The sequence below is a fragment of the Haliotis asinina genome, chromosome 8 (genome assembly GCF_037392515.1).
Source record: "Haliotis asinina isolate JCU_RB_2024 chromosome 8, JCU_Hal_asi_v2, whole genome shotgun sequence".
Lineage (NCBI taxonomy): Eukaryota > Metazoa > Mollusca > Gastropoda > Lepetellida > Haliotidae > Haliotis > Haliotis asinina.
The window spans coordinates 21,163,715-21,184,187 of record NC_090287.1 but is presented as its reverse complement, the minus strand read 5'-3'; the positions used below and the strand labels follow the sequence as shown (position 1 = coordinate 21,184,187).

General features: G+C 41.6%; 1 protein-coding gene across 1 annotated transcript; it reads right to left on the bottom strand.

Annotated features, from left to right (window-relative positions):
* Positions 1-1,806: 1,806 nt before the first annotated feature.
* On the bottom strand, positions 1,807-17,986 carry LOC137295151 (N-acetylated-alpha-linked acidic dipeptidase 2-like). Its single transcript, XM_067826473.1, has 18 exons — positions 17,757-17,986; positions 17,008-17,296; positions 16,429-16,554; positions 15,798-15,984; positions 15,311-15,401; positions 12,383-12,475; positions 11,073-11,158; positions 9,784-9,903; positions 8,819-8,904; positions 8,426-8,489; positions 6,645-6,712; positions 5,703-5,791; positions 4,959-5,040; positions 4,135-4,215; positions 3,700-3,865; positions 2,821-2,902; positions 2,529-2,621; positions 1,807-2,011 (listed from the first exon to the last, which is right to left on the bottom strand). Exons 1-18 carry the CDS (start codon positions 17,984-17,986, stop codon positions 1,807-1,809), a joined length of 2,238 nt encoding a protein of 745 aa, XP_067682574.1.
* Positions 17,987-20,473: the final 2,487 nt, after the last annotated feature.

The following is a 20,473-nucleotide window of genomic DNA, read 5'->3' as shown; positions in this document are numbered from 1 at the left end:
CCTAAAATAACCAAGAGAAGCATCTATTGGTGAAGGCCAGTCTTTACTCGGTGTATCTCCTCAGTGACATGCCCCCAGTAAAGATCGTTATTTATACCACCGATATTTTCAGAGATCGTGATTCGGTTGCCCGTTCAACTGTGACTTATTTTTTTAACAATATATACCAAAGCTGCCAATATATACGGCTGACTTTCTAATCAGCTTTGCAAGACTTATTGATAAATACAGTAGTGACTAAAATTATCTCGGAGTGCTTGTTTCTCGCCAGACATTTTGTCTTAACGACCAGTACATAATGCTTATCAAGTAAACTTGACAATCAGAACGAACGTATATCGATACTGACTGTAGAATGCATGTAGTCTTAACGCTTAACCCACACGCTTTATTAGCTTCCAGCTTCGTAATGGTGATAAACAACCATCAACATTAACTGACTCAGAGAAAGACTTTAGCTATTCACATTATTAGTGATACTCACAAAAAGTACTATTTAGTCCTATTTTATAAAATCACAAATGTTCATATAAGAAACAGAAAAATAGGACCTTTTTGGAACTACGATACAAGAGGAAAATGCTTTGAGTTGATAATATTGGTATCCATCACTATCTTCTCTTACATCACGTAATCATAATGTGCTTACGGTGTGTGAAGCCCATATGTGGTTTGATATTGTTGGAATATTGCTGAAAGCGGCGTAAAATATAACTCACCCACTCACTTACCACAATGTCATGTGGTTAAGTCGTTTGTTCTATTGTTGATCTAACTTGATTGTTATATTATCATCATTATGAAATGTAAAATCATCAGTTCTCGTGCACTGTGCTTGGGATATATATAAAAAGTAATTTGTAGGTAATATCACGTGAGAATTCTCCGGCCAAAAAATAAGCATTTCGAGTGTACACGGTGAACGTATGCACATTAGTAGAACGGTGAACGTATACACATTAGTAGAACGGTGAACGTATACACATTAGTAGAACGGTGAACGTATACACATTAGTAGAACGGTGGACGTATACACATTAGTAGAACGGTGGACGTATACACATTAGTAGAACGGTGGACGTATACACATCAGTAAAAGATAAAATAATTATATAAACTAACGAAAAAAGTGAACGCATTGTAATATTAGTGTACACTATTTATTGTTTGCTTCAAAACAAACTCCTCCGTACAAGTTTGTTACGCAATAGTAGCAAGGGGTGAAATTCGAGGTTTGGTCAATGCTACTCCAAATTCTGTTTCCTTAATATTGCATCCAGATGCTATCGTTAGCTACCATTCCTTGAGCAGGATCTGCTGATTCGTACTGATTACGATCCTCGGTTTCATCAAAGTGGTGAGTGAGTGAGTTTAGTTTAACGCCGTATTTAGCTATATTCCAGCAGTATCACCTCGGGGGTCACCAAAAATAGGCACTGTGTCCCACACTGTATCCATAAGGGATTCGAACCTGGGTGTTCAGCGTGATTAGCTAACGTTTTAACCACACGATTACCAGACCGCGCCCCCAAAATGGTGAACGTACATCTCGAGTTTTGAAACACTGCACCGGCAGGCCGTGGGGTAATTTGTAAATTGTTTAAAGCGGAGTTAAAGCCACACTCACTCACTCACTCACTCACTCACTCACTCGCTGTATATCGTGCCATGTATCATGCTTTCTTAACATGTAACATGTGCAATCATTTGTTTTCTGTTTTTCCTAATTCTCCTAAGCATGTAGTACCTGATCAAATTACATGAATCCGTTAATGACTCTCTACACCAACGACTGAAGTGTTGAAATTATTTAAATACAAAATGGCTGAAGTCTTTCAGTGACGACGTAGCTGAATGGATGATGAAAAGGAGAATGGAGAAATTCTTTTTTATAGGTTTCCATTGGCTGTCGTGATCACGTGATGCATCTAGCTGGCCCAGAAGGTCGACCAATCCAGGAAAACTGGAAGCTGCATAGGCGTTATACATGTTCGGGGCCAAGACCACATGTCTGGAAGAACCAACAAAACATGCTCTGTATTTGAGTACGATGTCCAAGTCATATTCTCATTTAGCTATAAGGGTATGTTAGTTTAGGTTTCACGTAGCACGTGACTTATGGACAGGTCGGCATTGAACTACAAACATCTGAGAGCAGTTCAAATACCTACGGACAGGCTGATATGTTTTCTTCTGGTGCGACAGTTTAAATTAGTGTCTGAATATTATTGCTACCATTATCAATATCATTTTTGTCGTTGTACTATTTTAGCCCATGACAATCCGGTATAGAATTGATCTTCAGCAACCCGTGCTTGTAAGAGGCAACTAACGGAATCGGGCTCCCTGACTTGACTTGTCATCGTATCCACGTAGCGCAATGCTCATGATGTTAATCACTGAAGTATCCGGTCCAGAGTCGATTATGTGCATAAAGATGAAATATTGCTGAGTGCGGTGTTGAACAAAGACATATGCGTCAGTTTGTGTGAACGAACAACTAGGCTCCGTCTTCCATAACAACTTACTTGTGATAGGCTCTTCCGGGTAGACCGGCAGGGTCCATGAAGGTTCTCTCCAGCTGCATCATCTGGTCGTTGATCGCACGAACAGCCAAGGGGCTGAAATACACAACCAGTTTAACAAATGAGTTGTAAATGTTCATGACATAAATTGGGTGAAGCTGCAGAACGAATGTTGAGGCCATCATTCAGCTTGCTGTTGGTAAAGCGACAATGAGACTTACGGTGTATGCTTCACCTAAAAATAGTCAACTTAAATTTCACAATTATAAAAAAATAAATTGGAAATCTTGCATACTTATTTCTGTCGACTGCTCCAAGGCTGTTGATAAAGTCAGCTGCTACTCTCTTGAAATCCTGGATGTAGCTTTCCAGAGCAGCTGTTGAACATAAGGAGAGAACATGCTTTCAGAACTGTTTCAGCCAATCTCTCCAGGATGACTTACACTGAAAAAGGGCAGAATGGAGCCCTTGATGAGCAAAGGCTTAAACGATTTAACCAGCTTTGAACGATACACATCAGCGTTAAACAGAGGAAAGACTTAAAATATACAGTTACTACATTAAACAACGACAGGCGATACCCGCATTTTATTAAACGTATAACTTTCTACTGATATTTACAAAGAGAAATTCCCTAATGTTCTTTCTGAGGTATACATCACTAGGTTAATTAGCCTTATGTGTGTACAACTAACAGTCTAGGTAAGCAGCTGGTAGATCAGCGTGGGAACAAAGCAATAGCATCTCTGGTCGTGTCATAAAAATGTTGGTACCTGTTGTTTCCTTGACGGTCAACATTAATGGTGTATAGAACATGGTCTGATCGGCTGGGGTGAGAGACTGAGGTTTTTCGCCGCTTTCAGCAATATTCCAGCAATATCACAGCGGAAACACCAGAAACTGACTTCACAAATAATCCCAGTATGGGGAATCGAACCCTGGTTTTCGGCGTGAGAGTGAATGTTTTTGCCTTTAGCTTATAGGCTACCCCACCGTCCCGATCGGCTGGGAACCAGTAGGCATGATAAACTGCATCCATGTATCTTTACGGGCAAGTGCTATAAAACCAGCTGTTGTACCAACTCGTACCAGCAGCCACACACACTCTTTTGTACACATGGCGATAATTAGGCCCATGATGATGACGTCACAATGTAGTGTCTACGCAACTCACAGTAATTCGCCACGTTGACTCTCAATATGGGTCCGTACTCATTATCTAAGTGGAGTCTGCTCTGTTCCAACAAGACGCCGTAGTCGCTGACGTTGTAGGGAAGGACGAGGGAGTCGGAGAGGCTGCGAGCTAGCTCCACCCAGAATGACGTCACACTGGCGTGAATCTGATGAACCAATGATAACAACGAGTCTTAAGTTCTTTAGGTTCCGAATTAAGCATTGATTAAGCACTTTTCAAACTTACCATTAGTAAGTTTTTTAGTTGATTGTGTCGCCAATTTAAGAAATACCTGGAATGTCGGAAAGGTTGATTAAAAAATGGACAATGTAAATATCGCAAGACAAAACACGCAGCCGTTTTAATTAATATGACTTCCTTGATATGTGATAATACACAATAGGCGTCAAGCGTGTATTATATTGCTGTACAAACCTTAAAATCCGGATCGTAGAACTGTTCCATGGCATAGAATGTCTCGTACACAGAATGGTACAGTGGGTACGGAGACTCGCTCTGAAACAAACAAAATGGTGTCCAGTGGCAGTCACCGTACTCAGTATTCAGTCATTGGCATTTCTTGCAATTCGGACGTCTGAGTGAATGTAGTTATAAAAAATATTGTAACACTCCGGTTTTGTTTTGTTTTTGTGGTAATTAACCTAGTGGTTGATCGCATGAGTATGAACGAAGCACTATGACATACATCATCATCATTTGACACTCGTGGTTGATCGTTTGTTGTTCGTTGGTTCGTTCACCCGCAAAAACTGACAATTTCAGAATTAAAATCCTTTCTGATGAAGTTAAAATTATATCAAATCCGATTAATGTTAGGGGGTTTTTGTTATCGTTGTTTTTATTTGTTTTCTGTTTTCTGACGCCGTTCTCAGAAATAATCCAACTGAATGGGTAAATCTGTACATGGAGTATGGACCAGACAACCCTGTGATCAGTCGATCTACGTAATTGGAATGGGATGACATGCGTCAGGGAGGTCCATCCCCATCCGTTTTCAACAGATAGTCATGAGTAAAACGGCTGTGGTCAGTACGACATCGTCGAAACGATACTTCATCACGTCTTCGCTGACAACCCAAGTAGATATAACAAATTGTTGGCTTCAGTTCATGAAGTTTATTTTTTGCAACCAGGGTGCCCCACCTTTTTTCATAAGGTTCCGAATGTAATTTTTGATAGTGGGTTTGAAGTCACCACCCGATCCCGTTAGTTGCCTAGTTACCTTGAAGAAGTGTTACCTTGTAACCAAAGTTGGCTACCGTGATGCCAGCTTTCAGCAGGAAGGGGTCATGGTCGCTCCCCGAGCCTGGGGGGTCAATCCTGAATAAGGAAACAAATGTATCTTCATCGAAATGTGGCAGTATTGTTTCTTTATTGTGATACGTTAGGTATTCCCCATAAAGTTGAATTACACCTGGGTATGAAACCCCTAAACGTTTCAGCCAGACCACAGGGCTGGTTAGATGTAAAACGTGTCAGCCCTGACCAAAACCTACCTGAACGAAAATAACGTTCAGCTGGAATTCATCAGTTATTTTACTTACATTGAGTGGATTAATAATGATCTATCACCCTGAACTAAGATAAATATCTTCATTTACATGTCTGAATTTTAACCTGACCGTCGGGTAGGTAAATTTGAGAATATGGCAGTCGGTGATGAAAATAACGCGTCCCGTGTGGTCGGGTGAACAGGTATTTCGAACGCTCAATACATTCAAATAATGAACCAAGAATATCAGGATACAAGATAACTAGTTGGGTAACTACAGTAACAACACGGCAGTGATATTCGGCACACGTTAAGATACACTAGCTGTTGACGTGAAGTGAAGTGGAGTGTTGGGTGTATCTTGCCTAATAGTTACTCATATCAGTAATTATTGTTTAAGTTTCAACTCTTCAAAGGTGAGCACGCACGCACGTACGCACGCACGCACGAACGAACGAACGAGCGTAATATTCCGGCTGCAAGATCTCACCTTGGCTGAGATAACTGTCCAGAAACTACGTGAGGAGCTGCTTTCAGCCATTCGTTATACAATGACTCCTCCCCTCGTGGGCCAACCACCTTGTCATACAACAGATACCAATAAGGTATAGAGGCAATATACATATGATGAATAACAAATTCAAGGAAATGAAACTGAGAATCAAATTTATATGTTTGTATAAAATTTGAGAAACTAACAGAGCTGACAAAGAAACAAAATGAAAACTGCATTTCATGACCTATTAATGTCAAAAGACCTAGTTAGGTTTCGGCACAACCTGACGCTACACGAGTTACTGACGTTTAATTACAGCACCTGAACTTGATACGGTACATGACCTCGTAACCTGGACTTTACACCACTTACTACTTTACATGAATTGGATTGTTCGGGCGATCAACAGTAACCTAACATTTAAATATTTCTTTTTATGCTTGTTTTGTTTAACCTACATCACAGCTATATGTATTTTCAAATTACCAGTCACTGATTTTCATTACATATCCAACAGGCAATATGCAAAAAAAACACCCAGAAATTCAGACTTTGCTACATATTATGTGTATATCAGTATCTATACGATGCCTCTGGTTCATTCACTCGTAAAAACGGAACTTTCTAATGAAGTCAAAATTATATAACATCCGATTTATGTTATATGAATTTGTTTGTTGTTGTTTAACGCCACACACCAACATTCCAGCTATAAGGGGACTGTCTAAATAATCGAGACTGGAGCAGACAATCCAGTGATCAACATCATGAGCCAAGACTGAGATACGATGGTATGTGTCAACCAAAAAAGTGAGCCTGACCACCCGATCCCGTTAGTCGTCTCTAATAACATGCATGGGTCGATGAAGTCCAATTCTAACTCGAATCTTCACAGGTCTGATTTATGCCCTGTGACCACCCCAGAATGGTACCTACCCGCTTAGCAGCTTCATACACAGCTCTGTTCAGTAACGGTGTTGCTCCAACTGACAGGCTATAATTCCCTGCAATTTCCCATAGCCGATTATCCAATGTATATATACCATTAAAAAGTAGGGGATACTGGATTTTCAAGATTGATAAACTGCAAATGATGAAGCAAAGGAGGAAACAGATGATGGATAGAAATAAAGGGAAAATGTGACAATTTATTCCATTCCTTTGGAATTGTTTCATCTGTATATATCACTGTTTCTCATATGCATTAGCATCGGTTAGTTGTATGCGCGCAAAACAGAATACCCCCTACTTTTTTAATGGTATATGATATGTCATCTATATCAATACAGCTCGCAAGGATAGCCTTGTTTGGGGTCAGACTCAAATGACACTACGATAATAATCGTATTAAGTGAAATTACACTGCTCTGGGAGAGATTTATTGTCGTTGTTTAGCGCCGCGGTCAACAATATTTCAGCTGTATGGAGGAGGTCTGTAAGTAATTAATGACCGAGCCAGACAATCCGGTGATCAACGGCATTAGCATCGATCTACGCAGTTAGGATACGATGACATGAGTGAACCAAGTCAGCAAGTCTCACTACCCGATCCCTTCAGTCGCCTCCTTCAACAAGCATGGGCTGCTCATGACCAATTTTATCTGTGTCTTTGATAACAGACAAGGAATAACAGAAGGAATTGTCATATTATATATATGTGTGTGTGTGTGTGTGTGTGTGTGTGTGTGTGTGTGTGTGTGTGTGTGTGTGTGTGTGTGTGTGTGTGTGTGTGTGTGTGTGTGTGTGTGTGTGTGTGTGTGTGTGTGTGTGTGTGTGTGTGTGTGTGTGTGTGTGTGTGTATATATACTTGAGTTTTACACCGTACTCAGCAATATTCCAGCTATATGGCGACGGTCTGCGCAACTGGGAATCGATGACACGTGTCAACCAAGTCAGTGAGTCTGACCACCCGATCCCCCTGTTAGTCGCCTCTTACGACTTAGTTGCCTTTTATGGCCTGCATGGGTTGCTGAAGGCCCATTCCACAGGGGCCGTTCACGGGTCATACATATGAATAGCATTGTAACAGGCTTTACATAGCTAGTTTATCACTTCAATTCAATTCTTTATTCTCATAAACCACCATGGTGGTACAAGAGCATATATTGTACACATACATACATATGCAAATACCAATTCAAATTCAAGATGGCAGAAAGAACGTTCTGGCATTTTTTCTGACAAGAGGTGATAGATGTAGGATATATTTTGATAGATTTGCTATGTCTCGAGATGTTTTTACGGATAATATTTTCGTGAGCTTTGTTTCGTTGAGAAAATGTTAGATGGGTGGGAAAATAGTTTCCTCAAAGTATCCTAAGTGTCTTGACTAGTGGTTATAATTTCTGAGCTGAGAATGCACTTCTTGCGATAGAATGTAACGTGGCGACTGCCTGCTTCTGGACTTGTGTAATATCAGACACACGTCAGACAATAGTTACTCTCCTTTCACTGCTGAAACGTATTCAGTAGGGCTTAAAGGGTAATTAAGTGATGAAATAATACCAGTGAATCACTATAACTCAGTGATGACGCCATATGTTGGAGGATGACCTGTCATGACCTGCCCTACCGGAAGCACCTGACACCCACATAAAACAGTGATTGTATTCAAACAGCAGTTCTGCTATGTGTCGAGTACAAGGTATGTTACGGAAGAGGTTTTAGTATGACTCGCCCTAAGAGATCGATGTTGTAATTAGTCGGAGACTGTTTACCTGAAACAGCAATATCTACATTCAGGTAGGCAACTGTTCGAGCGCCAAGATTCTTCATATATTCCTGAAACAACAAAATATACAGTCCTCGGGTTTGAAAGTCACTGTGTGTCTACTGTTCGTATTTGCGGGGTAGCCAAGTGGTCACGCCGAAGACACGGGTTCGATTCCCCACATTTGTGAAGCTCATTTGTGGTGTCTCCCGCCGCGATATTGGTGGAATATTGCTAAAAGCGGCGTTAAACCAAAGTCATTCACAAACTCCACTGTGCAGACGATTACTTCCTTAAGCTGGATAATGTGGGTTCGAATTCCCCATGAGACCCAACCTAATAACTGTACTAAAATCTGTACTTCAGTGACAACGTGTAACCCCCAGCATAACATACATACCTCTACCCATTCGAAAGATCCCAGGTCACCGTATTCCTCTGCCCCCCAGCTGCAGAAGACGAGGGACCGGCGAGGACGCCACTCACCTGTCGGAGTGAAATGCATCCAGGTATAGGAGCAACATGTATGTGCTAGGTTACGCCCCTGGATCTAGGTCTTGGAAGCTCTCCTAGTGTTAAGATGGTCGTAAGTACCATACATTAACATTAATTTACGACTTTCTTCGCTCTAAGAGAGCTTCGAAAATCCAGGCCCTGATCCGTCACTCTATCGGACACCATTTACGCTATCTACACCTAACAGTGCCACTAGGGCATCTTATCAGGAGATACAAACATCATTTGATGCAGAATTATTTTTAAAGTTGAACCTTTACCTCACTGATTTGACAACATCGCCGTGTGTGTTGTTCTTTTGTTTTGCTGTGTTTCGCTTTGCTTTGCTTTTAGGATTTCATTTTTATTTTTTTTATTTTGTTGCTGGATTGTGTCTAGTTTGTTGTGTTTCGGGGTTTGTTGTCTTGTTTGTTTTAACTTGATTTTGTTTTTGTATGTTGTCCTGTACCCTTTTCTTTTAAAAATAATCCAAAACATAAGGTGTGTAATTTCTCGTGGACGCGTGTGTATGTGTCTGTGTGTGTGTGTGTGTGTGTGTGTGTGTGTGTGTGTGTGTGTGTGTGTGTGCACGGCATGAATACATTTGAGCACCTATATATACTTAAAAGTTATACATATATACAAATGTTTGAATCATGTTGGGTATATTTGCGGTAATCTTTCGTTAAGTAACACCCCGATATCTGAACCGTGAACACCGTGTCAGACAAAGTATATGTAAGGTCTGTTGTCCCGAACTCAACATTCAGAGATGAACGACATGGTGTAGCGTTAACGAGATTTCATGGGATATGTAGAGCGTCGGTGTGTTGAATACAATTATAATAATAGCTATCGGAATCAACTGACCACTGCTGACCATCTCTGCCATAACTCTGGCCGCTTCCATCATGGCCGCTGTACCACTGGACGGGTCCATCGCTCCAAACACCCACGCGTCTCTATGGTTACCAAGGATAACATAGCGATCTGGAAAGAGTAGTAACTTTAAATATCGAATAATTTCAGGGAAGCCTATTCGAAAACACTCCTTCTTGAAGCCAAACATGCAGGTTCGACTCCCCATAGTGAACCCTTTCTTGGTGCCCGTCACCATCAGATAAATGGATTTCTAACAAAGGACATGGTGTATCTTCTTCAATCAGGGACTAGTATGAGGTATGAACACAGTACTACAACCAGAAGGTCCACTGTAGTACATCTATATCATACGACACACACACAGATATCGATCAGTAATATCCTTATCATTATGGCTGAACAGAGTTGCATCCCTTTTATGATACAGGATCATTTGATCGAAATCGGTTAAATTATGACATATGTTTGACAGTAGTCTAGTCCTGGGTTGGTGTTCACTGAAGAGGCAAGACTCCAACGCTTGCGTGACTTTCTACGTTTTGCTGGCAAACTACAAAACTGGAACATCGTTTACCGCGGCGATATCCCCACTCGCTCAAAATCATAAAGTAACATAGGGGCAGTGGGTTAGCCCAGTACTTAAAGCGTTTTCTTGTCACGCCGAAGACCTGGGTTCAATTCCCGACATAGGTACAAGCGCATGATGGTGATATTTCTAAAAGTGGCGTAAAGCTAAACTCATTCATTTACTCATCGAATAATATCAAGGTTCCGCCGAATTGTGCACTATATAATACGATAACAGTTCGACTATTACCTTTTCACAAACTATGCTTTCAAATCGTTACCAAACAACTGTACGGGAGCCGTCCTCACAGTATGTCAAATTTGTACACTCAGAAATAGTCTCCTAAATATGGTTTCCTTGATAAAGGAATGGGGTCTATTCGTTCTATCCACATTTAACTGTATCTATCCTATCCTAGCACCCGACCCGTGAAGGTCCCGGGGTAGAATAGGCCTTCAGCAACACATGCTTGCCATAAAAGGCGACTCAGCTTGTCGTAAGAGGCGACTAACGGGATCGGGTGGTCAGGCTCGCTGACTTGGTTGACGCATGTCATCGGTTCCCAATTGCGCAGATCGATGCTCATGTTGTTGATCACTGGATTGTCTGGTCCAGATTCGATTATTTACAGACCGCCGCCATATAGCTGTAATATTGCTGAGTGCGGCGTAAAACTAAACTCACTCACTCACTCACTCCTAGCACCCACCTGGTTCCACGGCTCCGGTAATGATCCCTATAGTGTTGTACGTGACGTTCCTTTGGTTCCGGGTTGAAATGCGCATCTCCACGTGTCTGCGAGGATATTTGAAGTGGAAATGAGCTACAAATTGGAGACAATATGGCTGTGCCTCAAACGACAAAAACTCTACAAAATGGAGGGTAAATGATTATCAGTCTGACAAGTAAGTGAATGAGTGAGTGAGTTTACTTTCCCGCCGCACTCAGCAATATTCCAGCTATGGCGGCGGTCTGTAAATAATCGAGTCTGGACCAGATAGTCCAGTGATCAGCAGCATGATGATCGATCTGAGCAATTGGGAACTGCTGACATGTAGCAACCACGTCAGCGAGCCTGACCACCCGATCCTGTCTGACAAGTAAAGCCAAGTGGGTCAGTTAATATAACCTGAATGTATCAACGTAACATTCCCTTATCTAGATTACCAAAAAGGTCTTCAAAATGCGTACATGTTGTGGTTGTAAAAAAAAACAATTAAGCATTATAACAGTGAAAAACATCTGTCGAAGAATTTGCTCATTGCAGTTCAGTGTTCCTGCTATGTCATGAGCATGGGCTTCTGAATTTCTATGAACTAGCGATATGGCACCAGGTGTCTCTAAAAGACAAGTCTCCTGCCCCGGTGCTGGCACCCATCACAAATGCATGCAAAGAGTAGGCAAACATGATATAAAGTAAGTACCTTCCTACTGTCAATACACAGATGCTCCGCCATGCGTGAGCGTGCGTGCGTGTGTAAAACACGCCAAAAGACGATATGGCCAATCCAGTTCTATCATATTTCAATAGTTAGTCTGACAGATGTTACATGACTTTTTCTAAGTAGAATAGTATGTGGTACTTGCTGCCTGTTGATGTGTTGATGTAGGATGGTATGCTGAACATCAAAGGTTTAGACACACTTCAAGTACTCACTATACGTTACGACATGTATACATGGTTACATCGAAGATGAATTTCTCCACTCACCAGCTGCAAACCCTTTAAGATGAATTGCACGAGGGTGGTGCAATGTGATCAGCAGCGTTTTAGTGTAAAGTTTTGTTACGAATTCGCACTGGGTTTCATCATTTATTGACTCACCACAATCTTTTCAATACAACGCTAATTTGTATTACAGTCCATCTGTAAACAGTACTTATAAACAGTACTTATAAACGATGTGGAATATGTAGCAAAATCTAGTTTAGAACAGTTGCCTGACGTAAGTGGCTACATGATGGGTAGTATATTTCAGAATGTTGATATACGTATAAATTAGATTTTAAAGCCCGTACTTGAGCGTCTGGTTGCTGAATCCCGGTCCGTATCTGTACACAATGTCCATTCCTCCAGTCCAGTCTGGAGTCACAGCTGATCCACTCATGTACCTGTTGACAGTGACAGACCACGAAACAACACGAGGACTGCTTAGAATAATCATTTTCCAAAAACATATTTCAAAGAGTAAATATACTGAACAGCACAATAAATGCAAGTTTCGAAACAAATCTCATAAAAGTAAAGTTTTTAACATTCATGTCTATTTCTACTATTCAAAAGACAGAGCTGCGTTTCTTTTGCTGTTCAGTATATATGCTACAATACTCTAATTGTGATGGAAACAATCTGGTACGTCAGATACATGTAAATATACATACACTTTTTACCTTTTTTCATACTTAGTCCACTATTTACAGACATTTTCTGCATTTTTGATAACGACCTTCCAGATGTACAGAGAATATGACATAAACTAAATAGAAAACATCTTGACCTAAATTCTTATGGCCCAAACACCAAAAGCAGTAGAAATAAAGGCACGCTACAATTTGTCTTAGAGTTGTTATTTTCTAGATTATTATGAAATTTCGACATGTGTGAAAGGTGTGGATGTCAGTTTGTAAATCTTGATATTAAAATATTGTATTTTGTGCTGATTATGATGCGATTGAGCATTCATTTCTTTTGTCTGGAAAGCTTTTCTTATCAAAGTATAGGAGAGTGCCCGTTTCGCGTTGAATCCACGGATTATTCCAAAATGATTATACACTTGATATTGGTATTAAGGTGAAACGACAGGCCTAAAAACTGAAATTGTCTTCAAAGCATGTAGAAACTGGATTAATCAAACATATTACAAACGGAAAGGTTTCTAGTCTGAAACAAATGCCAGGTCTGTGCCAACAAGTCGAAGGCAAGAGTTATCTCTCTTTGGGGAAATTCAAATTTGACGCCTACCTCACAAAACATGGTGTAGATCCATTAAAATTGAAAGAAAGTTATAATTCTTGCTTCTAATAATTGGCTGTATATTTGTCAATCTCAGATGAGAAAAAAATACCCTTCAATAGTTTATTTGTATATACAGTAACAACGAAAGATACGCATTTTACCATTTTTTATGTGCATTTTTTTCTTTTCTGTGTATTGACTCACTAGTGTTTACAAAATGTACTTAATATTATGATTTTATTTAAGCAAAATGTATTGGCGTTTATATAATGTGGTTAAAAAAATCACAGCATTGTTTACAGGACAGTCTAGTTTCCTCTTTACTGGGTTCACACCTGTTGCGCAACTTCGTGCGATAAGCAGTCCAGAATTTTTACACTAACTCATTTAATTGGATACATAAATATTAGTTAGTATGATTTGATACGTCTAAGCACTTGTATTTTGCAACACTACGCCCCTTCCAATCCTTGCAAATACGTCGTACAGTGTGCTCTATCGGACAGCGATCTCTGACAAACGGACACCTGGAAATCATGGAAATCTCAAAACAAGGCTTTGTCACTAGAAAACTGTCTGGAACGGAATTGATACTATATCAATCTCTTTGTGCGATACAGTGAGTGGGTGAGTTTAGTTTTACGCCGTACTCAGTAATATTCCAGCTATATGGCGGCGGTCTGTAAATAATCGAGTCTGGACCAGACAGTCCAGTGATCAACAACATGAGCATCGATCTGCGCAATTGGGAACCCATGACATGTGTCAACCAAGTCAGCGAGCCTGACCACCCGATCACCTTGGTCGCCTTTTACGACCAACACAGTCGCCTTTATGGCAAGCATGGGTTGCTGAAGGCCTATTCTACTCCGAGACCTTCACGGGTCCTTTGTGCGATAAAGAACTACACTGAAAAAGCGCAAAAAACACATAACAGGCGTTACCAGTGAGCCAGATGCATTGTGAATCATTTTACAACCTCATCAAACAGGGGCAGTCTGTGATTTCTTAGTTAAGGTATGTTGTCTAAACCTCGAAATAATATATGGAAATACGGTGTTATTAAAGCTTTAAAATATAATTCCTTTGTAAATATCATTTTCTTCATCAAACAAGAAATTGGAATTCAGTGTAACCAGAATTTGTTTGTGATGTCTAGTTTCACTTTCACAGGCAAATATTCGGATAAGCTGAAAAGTAGGTCATTGTCTCAACAGGATAATAAGACTCATGTTTCATTACGAACACTGAGTCATGACTTCAGTGCCCACCAGCGAAAAAAATGGTCAAGTTTTCACTCGTAAGACATACATATTCTAACAATTCAGACATTTTCCCATAGAAACTAATGTTCAAACCTTATGGACCTCTCGGGGTAAATAAATGGACCATATCTCTTGGACCATAAGGTCCCAACAACCATGGCATCTTCGTGAAATCTGTCACCACTTATCCTGTACTAATTTGTTTCATTCTTTGCCGCCACAGAACATCGGACTTAACCTCCTCTTGCTGTTCAGTTTATTTCCGGGCATCAAACCACAGGACCGTCTCAAGCATTAATATTATAAAGAGTTTGTTTGGTTTAAGAGTTAACATGCCAATATACAGAAACCAAAATGATTTGGTTGGATATGTGTACCCCCTCCCTTTTGCATCGTATATGACTTTTGAAAGCTAGCAGCAGAAGGAGGAAGCTTCACTGTGATTAGATCCATCACATATTTTGAAAGTTTCACCTGAACCTGTACAGTGAAATTCTTATTGAAATCTCCGTTTTACAGACTGGTCTCTTATAGAAAGCGTTGTTGTGCTCCACCCCTGTGGAACTTACTGCCTCTCGCCTCGTCTCCATCTTTTTCAAAGTCGACTCAAATATTATTATTTTGTAGCGCTTTGAACATCCACTTAGTGGTTGGATTTAGCGCTTTATAAGTTTTCATTATTATTATGTTTTATTACATACAAGAAAATACGTAGACTGCACTCACTTCATGATATTTTCGGCCTCCCCGTAGCTGATGGGATGGACAGGGATGGCAGGTAGGTTGATCTGAGACTCCGGAACTCGGTATGCCGTGTCTACATTTAGAGAGAAACGCTACATTGCATGCTGAAACAATGAACTGTCAGTGTACGCTATTCACATAAACAGTTTCTTAGATATGTAAAACGTATCATGGCACGGACAAGCACTCGCACACACACAAATCTTAAAAGTTGTATCCGTTCCTACGTTTGTTACGCATTCTGTCCGGGTTCTATTCCCCTCAAAGTGAAAAAAGAAAGCAGGCGATGACACGATTACATCTTACCCTCCAAGTAAGTAAATAGTCTTGTAAGACGATGGAAGCATTGATCTCAATTTTGAACAATGTGGGATTCGACCCAATTTGTCTAGCGTGAAGAACAAAGCTTTAGGAACATGGCTGCCTGAAAGCCTTTAAACCACTCTGAATATATCTAAATAATACTTACCAATAGAAGGGTACCCGGGAGTTTCGTGATCACCTTCAGTGACAAACAACGTTCCTCTTTGAGCTCCTGTGGGTGGGAGCCACCAACTGTGAGGGTAGACATCACTTGAGTTAGCTCCCTTGGCATAGTCAGCAGGATCTGAGTATATAATCAAACCGATCGCTCCATACTTCTGGGCCGCTTTCGCCTGTCGAAACAGTTGCATAGTTGAAATTGAGAGTAATAACCGGGACCAATTCCGAACAACATTTCTCTCGGACCCGATCTGTCTCAAAATGATGCCATGAATGTAAGACTGCTCCATTGCAGGTACCACCACAAAATGCCGATTACACAAGGCTTAAAGCATGAGGTAGAGATACCATCGTGATTAAATGATTAAGTGATTAAGAATGCCTTGGCAATTGTGCATGTCTTTGATCGAACGTGGCCATAACCAAAATACTGGATATGTCTAACTTGATGTCCAGAAAATGTAAACTGACAGGTCAGTTTAGTCGCTATCCCAAATTCAAGAAACCATGTACCACTGGACATTCGAACGCAATTCTTTAATGACAATGATGAAACATCACGTGGAAGAGTGTCTAACGTCCATGTCGTAAGGGTTGGGTATGTAGAAGGGACGTACCTTATCGCCTCTGAAGATCTTGCCGTACCTGACGATGGCGATCTTCCCCGTGACGTTGATGTTGACGTCTTCTGTGACGTACTTGAAGTCTTCGTCGCGGCCGTAGTTGACGTACACCAGGTCCCCCTTTACTCAAGAAAGATGACACTGTTATATACGGTATTAACAATCAGTTCTGAAAGAGGTCGGTCTTCAGAGGTTCATGCCATTTTGCTTTGTAGACCATACTGGGGACTGGTGCTCTCCTAAACGGTGTAGAACTACGACCACGCTAATCCAGATCGACGTAGAACTTCATCTCATACAGCCCACTTTCAACCGTTGTGCTAAGTGACCAACTTTTCTGAGATGCCACGCTCTTAGAATTGGTACCATGGGATCGCATCTTAGAACCACGAACCATTCATTTAAGTTATATTTGCCCAAACTGTCGTTACTAACAGTAAAACCGACCGTTGAAGGGCACCATCAAGCACCTCATTTAACAAAGCCATGCTAGCCCAAAGATGTTCACTCCAGAACGTTAAAAGACTTACGAACTTTGTGGAACTTGTCCCAGTTTTGACACAACAGTCTTACCGTAACTGTACCGTTCGCAGAGTAAGCATTAAATGGAGGCACTACACCGGGAACGTTTTCTCTAGGCGTCAAGATGGCCTCCGTCAAGGGTGACTCGTACAGAATCTCGTCATTCTGGCCTCGAACCCGCACCACGTTAGGCTTCGCTGGATCTGGGTAGGACATGAGCACTTCATAAGGTGTGATAGTGACGTCATCAAAGCCTTGTTGCATCCACAAGTCAGCTAGTTCCTTGGCCTGTATGTAGTCGGCCGGAGTCCCCGCTAGGTGGGGCTTGGAGGTCAGCTGCCTGGAATAGACATAGCATAATGTGGAGTCGACTTCGAGAAAAGTATAATATCTAAACCATTTCTGCATATGGCAAGTTGCCACGTTTGGTTGGATGTTGTGATACTGTCACGGCAAAACTTAAAAAGACAAAACCTGAACGGATGCATGTTTTAGAAGGGTGTGGTGCCAAGGATCATAATCAGTACATACCTGGGAGTTGAACTCACTAACACTGGGTAATGACGCTGTTATATGGAATTACCGCAGTGTCACAACACTCCCTGGTTATAGCGTCTCAACGAGGACTATCTTCACGGTTTGACATGACTTTGAATTCAACCACCGACCTTCCGCACTCCCAATTGGGCAGTAAAGATGTAAAATGAACACCACCCCATGTCATAGTAAGTCCCATATTAAACCAATCCCATCTACAAAATCTATAATTTAGGTTTGAGAGCGTGTATGTTAAATGGTACCTAAGGTTTTCGCGGATATTTTCCGCTCTGATTCTGGACGCAAGCTTCTCGTGAACTGTGTCGTCTGCTTCTTGAATAATCGCCCGTGGAACTCCATTTAAATCCGCGCCATTTTCTTGTGGAGGGATGGCGAACCTACCAATCAACAGGCCGACGATGAAGGTGGCCAGAAGACTCACTCCAGCCAAGATCAGCTTCCTTTGTGGGCTAGAAAAGGTGGGCAGCGCCATGTTGCCGTCTGCCAGGTGATGTCCCGGTACAGGGAAAGCAGAGGGTCTTTACCTGCATGGACGCTCTGGATTAATGAAGCTCTCGGGTCGCGACGTGATCAGAATAGTACTTCGTGATGTGCTGTGCTTCAGTTGACTCTTTGCCAGTTCTTCCTCTTATCTAGTGGATAACATGTTGTTTAGGTGAGACATATTTAGATGGGAAATTAACTCTGAATTTCTTGGAACTGCATTCAAGTAGTCTTGTTCAGGGCCTACTTGCACAGAGCAATCTTAGTTACAATCAATCTTTGGCTCCTACAATCAATTTTACAATCACCATACAACTGCCCTAATCCACTTGCACAAAGCCGATCTTAGCGCGAATGTAAGTCGGCATGAATTTAAGATCGCGATCGTAAGGATTTAAAGTAACTGTAGCGCTAATATCGTTTTGTGCCAGTGGGCCCAGGCCTTCTGTTACTAATCATTTACTAGGTGAATGAAGGACGTTTAACACCATGTTCAGCAAATATTTCAGATCTGCAACCTATCCCTATCTTCAATATCTGTCTTAGCAGAACCCGTGAAGGTCCCGGGGTAGAATAGGCCTTCAGCAACCCATGCTTGCCATAAAAGGCGACTATGCTTGTCGTAAGAGGCGACTAACGGGATCGGGTGGTCAGGCTCGCTGACTTGGTTGACACATGTCATAGGTTCCCAATCACGCAGATCGATGTTCATGCTGTTGATCACTGGATTGTCTGGTCCAGACTCGATTATTTACAGACCGCCGCCATATAGCTGGAATATTGCTGAGTGCGGCGTAAAACTAAATTCACTCACTCACTGTCTTAGCAGATTGACGATGTAAAGATTTCCCAAGACGACACAGATGCCCATTTACACAACTAACGAACACACACCTGCCCAGTTGATGCGATTATGCACAACGCATTACATTACATTACATTACATTACATTACATTACATTAGCGTTGGTATATGATCAGATGTTTGTTACATGCAAACACCAAGCAAAGTGGGATATAGCAAAGTGCAGTAAACGAGGACAAAGTACTCTAAGTGGCCCAGTCCAAATAACTGTGAATGGGTACTTCGTTAGGATGGGAACGTCGCAATAACTCCGTGCGACTAGTGGGTGCAAGAGTTGTATGTTCCCAAAGGAGTTGAGACTGATAATACTATGCTGCCGTTGAGATGAATATGCAACGATCAAGAGGAAAATATCAGCGCCTTGAGCATGTACTAGTTGCATGGATATGTACGCTATATAAATATCCTATAATAAATAATAAATAAACATTACATTACATTATAAACCCAAATTCATAGATGTAATTACGCTTCTTCAGTATGTCGCCTGGGTATCAGAGGTGATCACTTCTACGAAGGCAGCACACGCGTGTTCCTGAGTGGCGTCAATGCCGCCTGGGTCTACCTCGGCACCGACTTCGGCAACAACCAGCTCGACAACTATAGAGTCTCCAAATACACTGACAGCATCAAACAGATTCATTCCAACGGAGGAAATTCCATACGTGAGTTCCTGTCCAGTTTCATACTCCCCATGGGCCGTGGTCTATAGATGGTCCGCGGTAGAATAGGTCTTTAGCAACCCATGCTTGCCATAAAAGGCGACTGTACTTGTCGTAAGAGGCCACGACCGGGTGCAGGTGCTCAGACTCGCTGACTTGGTTGACCCACGTCATGAGTTCCCAATTGCACAGATCGATGCTCATGCTGTTGATCACTGGATTGTCTGGTCCAGACTCGATTATTTACAGACCGCCGCCATATAGCTGGAATATTGCTGAGTGCGGCGTAAAACTAAATTCACTCACTCACTGTCTTAGCAGATTGGCGATGTAAAGATTTCCCAAGACGACACAGATGCCCAGTTACACAACTAACGAACACACACCTGCCCAGTTACACAACTAACGAACATACACCTGCCCAGTTGATGCGATCATGCACAACGCTAACCTGGGAATTCCCTCGGCTGTCTGCTGAAAGTTGCCACTTACTGTACAAAGATGACATACACAGGTCATACACTTTAGGACGCATAATATACTTCGTGTTTCGTTTCTTGGCCTCCGTGGTGTAGTTGATGGAGTGCCTGTCCGGTGGTCGGATTTTCGATTCCCACCACAAGACGATGATGGATGGGACGTCATGTTACTCTGTGAGAATAAAACATGGGGTGATCGACTCGGAGTACAACACGGGTATTAACGTTAAACTGCGGATTGTCAGTTACGTCAGTAGCTATGGACACAAACACTGTCCAGGCATCGTTCAAATGTAACCCATTTCGAAAGAAGCGATTAACGGGATCGGGTGGTCAGGCTCACTGACGTGGTTGACATAAATCATCGGTTCCTAGTTGTGTAGGTCAATGATTATGCTGCTTATCACTGGATTGCCTGGTCATGGCGCGACTATTATGCTGAGTGAGGCGCAAGACCACTCACTCATTCG